Raw genomic sequence first — 10,316 nt, 5'->3', positions numbered from 1 at the left:
ATTTTTCTAAGTGTTGAATTTTATGGAATTGGGAAAGAAGTACCGAGTTTCAAGCGTTCATGAGCAGACATTGCAGTTGAATATTCAAGTTCTGAATTTGATTATTGATGAATAATAAAATAAATCCTACTAGCTCGATTGATGGTTTCATTTAATTTATTTAATCCAGGTTACCTATAATAATATTTTTTCGTTAATTTATGAAAATAACAAATTAGCCCGTAATCCTGAATCCTGATACATAAAGTTAGCCTATTAATTTAACACAGGTACGACTGTACTCAGTGTTGCACTATCAAATGCAATTGACGCGCCTCTATGCCAGGGTTTTTATGTTCCTGGTCAGGCTATACTAGATAAAACACGTTTGTGATAAAAAGAAAATTTCAATTTCTCATCACCGATTGTAATGTCAGAAAATTACCAATCCTTTTTATATTTTTTTATGTTGGCAACATTAGTGACGGCGAAGTGACGCGGCTGCATGTCGAACGAACGATTTTCCATGAAATTAAGTATTTTTAGTGAAATTTTGTGCTAAGTTTGGTGTGTATAACGTACAAAGGTAAGTTTGCTTAATATTGAAGGTATTAGATTTATTGTGATCGATTTGTGAAACTAGAATTTCTTATCATCAGATGACACACCCATGTATCACCGACTGTTATTTCTCTATTTTCTTAATATTTGATCAAAATGTTAGCTTTTGTGCCTTAAAATCCTATTAGAATCCGTTAGTTAATATGTACACATAAGGGTTACGTCCTGCGGAAGTCTATATTTATCCTGAACCGTTATCCTTATTAGGTTTATTTTGGAGCATTACGTCATTGTACATGAGAGGGGAAATGGTATGAGGTCGGCGTAGGTACTGCATAGGTAGGTACGCCGGCAGCTGTGTGAGTGCCGAGCGGAGGCGCTGGAGCGTGCCAGGCGTGGAATCTGGAGCACCGTCGCGAATCGACAGCGCCGCGTCAAAACTACTACTTTCCATCTATTGATAATTTTTCACAGTATCTTGATAGTGCTTGCTGAATATTGATTACAAATACTGCAGTGCTGTTTTTAATATTGATTACTTTCTACATTAGGTATGTGAGCCCATTTAATTTGATTAGAATTCCTGTTTATTTCCTGCAGAGTAGATGTTATTGCCTATAATATTTAATTTCTTTCATTAAATTAGATATTGTAAATTCTTCTCATGCCATTGTCACCAAATCAGCTGATTGAAATAAACATTTTCAACGTTTTTCTAAATCAATGTAGTGAATTAATTATTGGTTACAAAATTGTATTTTATTATATTTTTTAAAAGAATCTTTTAAGATTATTCAGCATAGTAATAACTAGGTATATGGATGCATTAAATTAGGTGGAATGCAGTTGCCAAGCCACACCCATGCACATAAGTGTGTTAATGTGAGCACATACTTGCTGGCTGGATTAAATTACATAAAGTATTGATTACCTGAGTGCAGTAGGTACTGGGGAGAAGACAATAACTGTAACCAGCTGTTATTACTAATTATGATATCCAACTCTGATGCAATGATGCAGTAGAGAGTAGATAGTAAAACAGTACCAAAAAGTAAATTGTACTCTGCTGTTCATCATATTATGTTCATTATTCAATTAAATTGGTTTTATCTGTATTCTCATTATTAGAACAAAAAATGTGACAATTGATTCATATAGCTGGATAACTTAATTGGATTTGAATTGTCACTAATTGACTCATTACATCAAACAAGTTGATCCATTGTATTTAATTAAAATATGAAATAATTATCCAATAATAATGCTGTATTAATTTAAACATCATTCACATTTTTCTAGAATCTAATAAGTCTGTAATGGAGAATTAAATAAAAATTCTAATTAACAATTAATTACTACATAATATTATACTCATGGATATTTCAGTGCTTAACTCTGAAAAAAAGTCTTGAAGAATTCTAATTCTATCTAACAACTCCCAAAAAACTGAATTATGTGATAATTATCTCTAGCTATGGAGTTTTTTTCCTACTGATGAGTCACAACAACAAGGCCACATGATGTCAGCACCCATACAATACTGTCAAGTGTACTGTCTGACCTCAGAATGTGAATAGAGCCAAATGGTTGATTAGATAAAGACTTTTTTTCAAATTATACAGCAGTTCCTGTTATTTTAGTCTGCATTGCATAGTAACACTGAATTTACATGTTTGTGCTGATTTTTTTGTGTACTAGCCATCCTCAACTGTAATATCAATTTTGAAAGTACCAGGGGAAATGTTTTCCATTTCACATGCTAAAAAGTGATAGATATTTTTTTTGATGGACCATATCCCATGGATAGATTGTAAATTAAGTTTGGACCCTATCCGGATCCAGGATCAACAGCTTTAATTCTGACTTAAATTTTTAAAGTACATACGTCATATTAGGAAAAAATTAGGGTAATGTTAATTTGAATAGATTGTAAAATAGTTTATAATTTTGTTATATCTTATATAATAAAAGAAAGTCGTGTTAGTTACACCACTTATAACTCAAGAACGGCTGAACCGATTTAGCTGAAAATTGTCAGGGAGGTAGTTTAGAGCCAGGAGAAGGACATAGGATACTTTTTATCCCGTTCGAAATTAAAAAAAAAGTCTGCTTATTTATTGCCATTAAGGCGGAACAAAGTTCGCCGGGTCAGCTAGTTTTAAATAAAATAAATTGTTACAGTTGATTCGACGCATCCGTCATGGAGCAGATTCCCCCACCCAAGGAGGTGAAGATCCTCGAGACAGCCGAGGATATTCAGGAGCGCCGTGAACAGGTTTGTTTGAAAAATTATTTCTTAGTAACTTAAATGTGTTTAATAAACATTTAACATAAGGAATATCCAAATGTAATAGTTATTGTAAGGTAACTCAACATTAACAACAGTCAACAGTGGCCTAATTCACGTATTTTGACACAGTCAAAATCTCGTTGACGTTTAAAAGTCGTCCTATTGAAAAACAGTTGTAAATCCATATTCACAAGCGTCATTTTGATAGAACGATTTCTCGATAGGATCACAACTCAGCAATTTGTTGTTGTTGAAGTTTTGTTACGTGAATAAGGCCACAGGATACCATGTATTGAAAAATTACTTTGGGTGCATTCCTTGAGTAATCTTATCAAGGTTGTAGTATGATGTCAACAAGATATAGCATAGCAATACATGACTAATATTTGATGCATGAAAATCGGCATTTAGTGTCAACAAGTGTATTTTTAAGTTAGAAAATAGCTACTACTGTATTGAATAATTGTTTTCCAAAACTTATCGCGTGCTTGTCTACCAAAGGTGCTGAACCGATATGAGGACTTCAAGCAAGAGGCGCGCGCCAAGCGCGAGAAGCTGGAAGACTCCAGACGCTTCCAGTACTTCAAGCGCGACGCCGACGAGCTGGAATCCTGGATCCAGGAGAAGCTGCAGGCCGCCAGCGATGAGAGCTACAAAGACCCCACCAACCTGCAGGTATATTTTTAATATGCATCTACTACACGTCAATTTTATTATGTACAGTATCTATCTTATACTTATTTTTAACTCAGGCCTGGTTTCCACTAAAGTGGAGCAGAGTGGAGAAGTGTCGGGAAAATTTTCTATAGAATTTGACAGCGAAGGCGGCGCACAGAAGGCCCGGCAGAGGTCAAAAGTCAAAAAATCAGTTGTCTATTAATCTTTTTTTATTTATGCAGGTAGGTAGTTAAAAACCTCTAGTTTTAGAAAATAATAAAGTTCCAACATGTTTCTTAACAAATTGGTATACTTTTGCAAGTCAGAAGTCAATGATTGCATGCCTAAGAACGGTTGCTATCAGCGCGTCCTAAGTTTATTGCTTTGTTTACATAAAGTTTTGTTTATAAATTGTGTTTAAAACTAGTGCATTTAACAATGGAAATCCTGGACAAAGGTAATGTGTAACTTTTTTTCAAAATTTTAAAGTTATATGGCTGGTATTACCATGTCAAATATGATGAAAATAATTGATGATTTATTAAATATTTTCAGACTTTTAGTTTAGTTCCCCACGGGGCACGCCCGTAACAATTTATACGTCATTTGTTAGCTGACAATACGCTTTATTATATTTTGTATGCAATTTCACCCAAGAGTACCAAAGGCCTTGACAGTAGGGGTCCAAAGTTGCATTATTTACTTAGCTTTGAAATCCAAGACAATTTATTTTTCTGTTCTAGGCCAAGAAATTCATTGCTCGTTTTCAAGATTGTTTGTATTTGAGCAATGGAATGTTACAAAAGGCACGAATGCTGAAAAGTCTCGTCTTGTGTACCAGAATCTAAAGTTATCATTAGTTAGTGATGAGGAAAATATTGACATGAAGAATTTAGAAAATAAGAGTAATTATCTGATTGAGAGTATTTTAAAAAGGCATCTCAGTCTACAAAAGTTTTCAAAAATAGACATTCTGACTGGTTAAGCGATCCTTATAATCACTGGTTTGCGAAATTTGCCTAAAAAAAGGAAGTCTTCTTTACCCAAAGAGTATTTTACTTTAATTTCAGTAGCATAATATAATAATATACAATGTTTTACAAAGTATTTTATTTTATTAAGAAGTTTTTCACTTTTGACCGCTGTTACATAGACGCGGGACCACCGTGCGGCGGCGCGGCGCCGAGTCGAGAAGTGGAAATAATTTATTGGTTATTCAACACACCTCTACTCCACTCCGCTTTGGTGGAAACCGGGCTTTACACAGAACACATTTACACTCGGAAATTATGATTCAAATCTTACAGAATTTCTATTTTTAACTAACACAGACTGAACATTGATTAGCATGCATGAAATAAGGTAATCTGTGCTAATAACTTGACCTAGATAAGCTGAGGACATTATAAATATTAATAGAATGCTAAGTAACATGGAATGTTATAAATAAGTTTTTGTTGAGGTTAATGAAAACAATTACTTACCCAATTTGTTAGGTGGTTATGTTATTTTAACTTGGTCATTGATTTGTCTCTGTTTTGCCTAATGCTTGATAGACAGATAGATTGTGCCAGTCATGTTCACGCCACCAACTGTACACGCACTGAAACTCAACAGGCCAAGATCCAGAAGCACCAGGCCTTCGAGGCTGAGGTCGCGGCGCACTCCAACGCGATCGTGGTGCTGGACAACACCGGCAGCGAGATGATCGCCGCCGGGCACTTCGCCGCTGACACCATCCGGCGGCGGCTGGACGAGCTGCACCGGCTGTGGGAGCTGCTGCTGTCGCGGCTGGCCGAGAAGGGCATGAAGCTGCAGCAGGCGCTGGTGCTGGTGCAGTTCCTGCGCCACTGCGACGAGGTCATGTTCTGGATCCACGACAAGGTGAGCTTGTATTAAATTATTTAATAAATTACCACAAACTGTTGTAGAACTACCCATTCATAAATTCAAAGCACATATTAAAAGTACCTTAATGAAAAAGGGCTACTATAAAGTCGATGATTATTTAAAAGATAAAAATGTTTGGGATGCGTAACTGCCTAGCTCGCATAAATATTTATAACTATGTATTTTGAAAACCTGTAAACCTTTGAAAAAGAGGCTGACAATAGTGTCTGAGTTTCTTGCGCTGCTTCTTCTCAGCACTGGCCCATTTATTGTCCTGAAGCAGTGGTAGGGTTAATACTGGGACGTGTAAAAGTGCTTTTTTAAAGCCTACTTACAGAAATAAATGAGTTTTACTGACCGGGACTATTCCCACCTCTCGTTCCCACCACTGCAACTGTGTAGCCAGGATCTACAGCTTGACCGCCACAAAAACCCAACCAATGAAGGTCAAGTTTGTCCCGGGGAAAAGTTAAACTGTCATTGGACCCGCAAGGTGAGCTGAGTGTAATACAGCAATAAGGGCCTTGCCACACTGGCGGAACGGAATGCAAGCGGAGCGGCGGCGCGGCGGGTACGCAGCGGTCGCCAAAATGCTTGCAAAATGCCGCGGCGTACTGTGCCACGCCGCTGTTCCGTCCAGAAAACGCTTGCAATCCGCCAGTGTGACAAGGCCCTACGTCACCGTTAGTCCTAGGTGAGCGACGGGAGGCCACATAAGGTTACCGAGAGGACGCAACATTAAACGACCCCGTGTACTAGGCAGCTTGGCTGCTGTAGCCTGCTTGAGGCAGCCAATCCGGTATATGAACACTCTTGGACACTCAACCAGGCTGCCTAGTGGGCGGGAGGCCTAAAGCGACACAATGCGACGGGCCGCGACGCAAAAGCGATGGGCCGCGATAAGAAGCGACGGGACGAGACATAAAGTGACGCGACGCAACATAATGCAATGCAATCTATGCTTCACACGATGGTGTATCCTATGCGATTACGTAGGGCATTTTATTATTTTTTTACTTATTTACATAGATAACACCTAGATTAGTAAAAAAGAGATGTGGATACGCACAAATTAATTAATTATCGTGCGAGGATCGCGTCACCGTGCCATCAGGTTTTATGTCAAAGCTCTTTGCAATTTTACTGTCCATTACTAAATGGCAATTTGTCAAAGTTAATTCCCCAAATGACTACAGTGGGCGCAAGTGGAATAGATTGATGTGGGCTGAACCTACTGTATGAATGACTACATAGGCTTATCTATTTAGGCAAATCATTTCAAATATAATTTTATTAGCAGCACTACATACACATAAACTGTCTCTCATTGTTCCTTAAAACGTTTATTTTTAGTAACATAAATACACAAGGTATTGTAATAATAAAGACAACATTTTCCTTCAATAAGAGTAAGTTTTAAAGGTTGAAATCCATTAGCAACCGGGTCCCATAATAGTCAATGAACCTACCATATACCTGCACAAGAAAATTGAACCTGAATACCTCCAATAATTTCTTTAGGCTACATTCCAATTAAATTTTATTTTCCGACTAAGTGTTACGTACAGGTTGTTGTGTTGTTCGAATATAAACCTTACACCCTTGCCCCACAGGAGACATTCGTGTGCGCGGACGAGTTTGGCTCAGATCTAGAGCACGTGGAGGTCCTGCAGCGCAAGTTCGACGAGTTTCAGAAGGACATGGCTGCGCAGGAGTATCGCGTCACCGAGGTCAACCAGCTGGCTGAACGATTAGTACTGGAAGGACACCCGGAACGAGAGACCATCGTCAAGAGGAAGGACGTGAGTTGATTTTAAATAGAATTTAAAATAAAGTTACTAGAGTTTGAAATGCAGTGGCATATTGCAAGGTCGTAAAGTTCAAAATGCAGTGGTCGGTATATTGCAAGGCCGTAAAGTTCGAAATGCTGCAGGTCCTAACCTAAATCTTTAAAGCTGTGGCATAATGTCACAGCTTTAAAGATTTAGGTTTAATGTTAATTAGACCTTTAAAAAAGGTCGTAAAGTTCGAAGTGCCGTAATATTATGAGCGCAGCCTTAAAGTTTTAACCTATTCACAGTTATGAAACACATAATAATTATGTGTTTCATTTTATTTTTATTTTTTTTATTAATTATTATAAACATTAGAATCTGACCTAAATGTAGTAGTACATGGTCTGTTAAAGTTTATTTATTTAATTAAAGTGTTTACTTCAACAGCAATGCGGCTGCAGCGTTGCATTCGCGCGATCAGTATTTAAATATATGAAATAACATAGCACCGTGACCACCGCGCGGTTATTCTGAAAGCGCCCTAAAAGGCCTCACAGTAAAAGAAGCTTACCACCAATTTCACATCTTTTTGTCATAGGAACTGAACGACGCGTGGCAGCGCCTGCGTCAGATGGCGCTGATGCGTCAAGAGCGCTTGTTCGGCGCGCACGAGATCCAGCGCTTCAACCGCGACGCCGACGAGACAATCGCCTGGATCTCGGAGAAGGACGTCGTGCTCGGCTCCGACGACTACGGGCGCGACCTCGCCACCGTGCAGACGCTGCAGGTACAGAACAATAAGGCCAGAAACACATATGGCCCGGTTTTACCATCAATCCCTAATTTTTAAGTGACCCCTATGGTAACACATAATGGAATGGAATTTTGTTTTCATAGAGGTCACTTACAATTTAGGGATTGATGGTGAAAACGGGCATTAGGTCCTTTTCAGGGCACATACACGTCCCAAATATAGGATAGGACACATCAAGTAGAACCATAGGATGAGAACCACTTCACACGACACTATAAGGAGCACCAGCGAGTTTTTTTCCGAAAAACGTTTTCCGAAGTTTCGAATGTTGCCATCCCTCTCACTAGCATGAGCGACCAGGGTAGATAGACCCGAAACTACGTAAACAACATTCCGGAGTAACCCTGCAGAACCACTTCACACGACACATTATGGTGCGTCCAGACTGGGCGCACGGGCTCACGCGGCACGCTGGTCTTCCTGCTCACCCTGCTCTTGAGTGAGCAGTTGAGTTTGCCGCGCGAACCCGTGCGCCCAGTCTGGACGCACTATTAGGGTTGCTACGCACGTGCGCACGTTCGCGAACCGGCATTGTCGACTCAGCAGTATTTATTGAATGACAAAGTAGAACATCGGCATTTTTTCTCGAAAACTCATTTACCTAAACACTCTATTTTAACACCCGGTTGTGCCGATTAAAATGTTAAAAAAAGTCGTTGCTAGAATACGACCAAATGGCCGAATTTGTATTCTCAAAATGGCTCTACTTATACACGCAATCTATTTGGCTAACCCTCTTCAGAAGAGGAAGGAGAACGAGACTCTTACAAACACTCTTTTCGTCTTTTGTTTTGTGCAACTGATTTCACCCATGATTTCTCCAGCGCAAGCATGAAGGCGTGGAGCGTGACTTGGCGGCCCTGGAGGACAAGGTGTCAACCCTGGACGGCGAAGCGGCACGCCTGGCCGCCATCCACGCCGACCACGCGCCGGCCATACACGCCAAGCGCGACGAGATCACGCTCGCTTGGCAGAAACTGGTGCAGAAGGCCAAGGTACGTTGAACACACTTCCTTACAAGGCTGGAGGACAAGGTGTCAACCCTGGACGGCGAGGCGGCGCGCTTGGCCGCCATCCACGCCGACCACGCGCCGGCCATACATGCCAAGCGCGACGAGATCACGCTCGCTTGGCAGAAGCTGGTGCAGAAGGCCAAGGTACGTTGAACACACTTCCTTATAAGGCTGGAGGACAAGGTGTCAACCCTGGACGGCGAAGCGGCGCGCTTGGCCGCCATCCACGCCGACCACGCGCCGGCCATACACGCCAAGCGCGACGAGATCACGCTCGCTTGGCAGAAACTGGTACAGAAGGCCAAGGTACGTTGAAAAAAGAAGTCTTTGTTTGACTTTGACAACTAAAATACATGCACATTCATCAACAGAAAAAAAATTGTCAGAAAAGTCACCCACTCAGTATCTTCTTGATTCTTGCTTGACATGTTGACTGACAAAGACGGTTTTACTTCGGTGACGCCCTTTTTCTCACTGGCCACTGAGGACATCCCTGGCCCCGAAGGTAAATAACCGTCTGCTCCAAAAAAACAACAGCTAACTGTGATACTGTAAACGGTGTATAAGATTTTAAACTTTCGCGTTCCATTTCAATTAAAATAGTAAGACACGGTCTTAAAGCGACGTTTATCTGCTTGTGACCACGGCTGCAGCATCGCAGCTGAAACGTCAAGCCACTATTTTAAGTAAACGGTGTAGTTCAATAATTTTGCAGTGTCCCTTTTTGTAAATTCTTAAATGCCTATGCAAGTCAAGACACAGCCCTCAACGGCGACTCCAAGTTATGGAGTAGGTGTAGTGTTTATATCGTTCGGAGATTATGCTCACGATACTAATCGAAGTGTTACAATTCCCAGGAACGCCGTTCTGAACTGGAGTCGTCGTACGCTCTCCACCGCTTCCTGGCCGACTACCGCGACCTGGCGTCGTGGATGAGCGACATCCGCGCGCTCATCGCCGCCGACGATCTGGCCAAGGACGTGCCCGGCGCTGAAGCGCTGCTGGAGCGCCACCAGGAGCACAAGGTATTGTGGACTTTATGGCTACTGTACTTGGGTTGAACGAGTTATGGTGTTGTGGAAATGTGGACCTTACGGCTGCTGTTATTAGAGTAGAAGATATGTTTGTGAACAGGTAACAAAAACAGCTAGGCCGAGACCGAGCCCGTTGTGTCAAGAGGTCACCATTTTTGCCATCCTTATGTCGCTCGATATGGTAAACTATATCTGCCACGTTTATGCTGTTTGCCGTTTAGCATTCTGTTTATAATGCATTTAAAAAAAATAAGATGATGATCGTCCGTTGTCTACTTTTTACTTGATTTTATACAACAGATG

The 10,316-nt window shown here is 40.6% G+C and overlaps 1 protein-coding gene across 1 annotated transcript in view; it reads left to right on the top strand.

The window, feature by feature from the left end:
• Positions 1–462: 462 nt before the first annotated feature.
• The window catches only part of LOC135079541 (spectrin alpha chain), a 74,704-nt gene continuing 64,850 nt past the window's right edge, over positions 463–10,316 (top strand). Inside the window, exons 1-8 of the mRNA XM_063974196.1 lie at positions 463–565; positions 2,722–2,815; positions 3,332–3,505; positions 5,105–5,371; positions 6,991–7,179; positions 7,751–7,939; positions 8,791–8,961; positions 9,837–10,004. Of these exons, the coding sequence (XP_063830266.1) occupies positions 2,741–2,815; positions 3,332–3,505; positions 5,105–5,371; positions 6,991–7,179; positions 7,751–7,939; positions 8,791–8,961; positions 9,837–10,004 (1,233 nt within the window). The 5' untranslated portion in view covers positions 463–565; positions 2,722–2,740. The remainder of the gene's footprint in view (positions 566–2,721; positions 2,816–3,331; positions 3,506–5,104; positions 5,372–6,990; positions 7,180–7,750; positions 7,940–8,790; positions 8,962–9,836; positions 10,005–10,316) is intronic.

This window comes from Ostrinia nubilalis, chromosome 2, assembly GCF_963855985.1.
Source record: "Ostrinia nubilalis chromosome 2, ilOstNubi1.1, whole genome shotgun sequence".
In the NCBI taxonomy this organism is placed as follows: Eukaryota; Metazoa; Arthropoda; class Insecta; order Lepidoptera; family Crambidae; genus Ostrinia; species Ostrinia nubilalis.
This window is presented reverse-complemented; position numbering and strand designations above follow the sequence as displayed.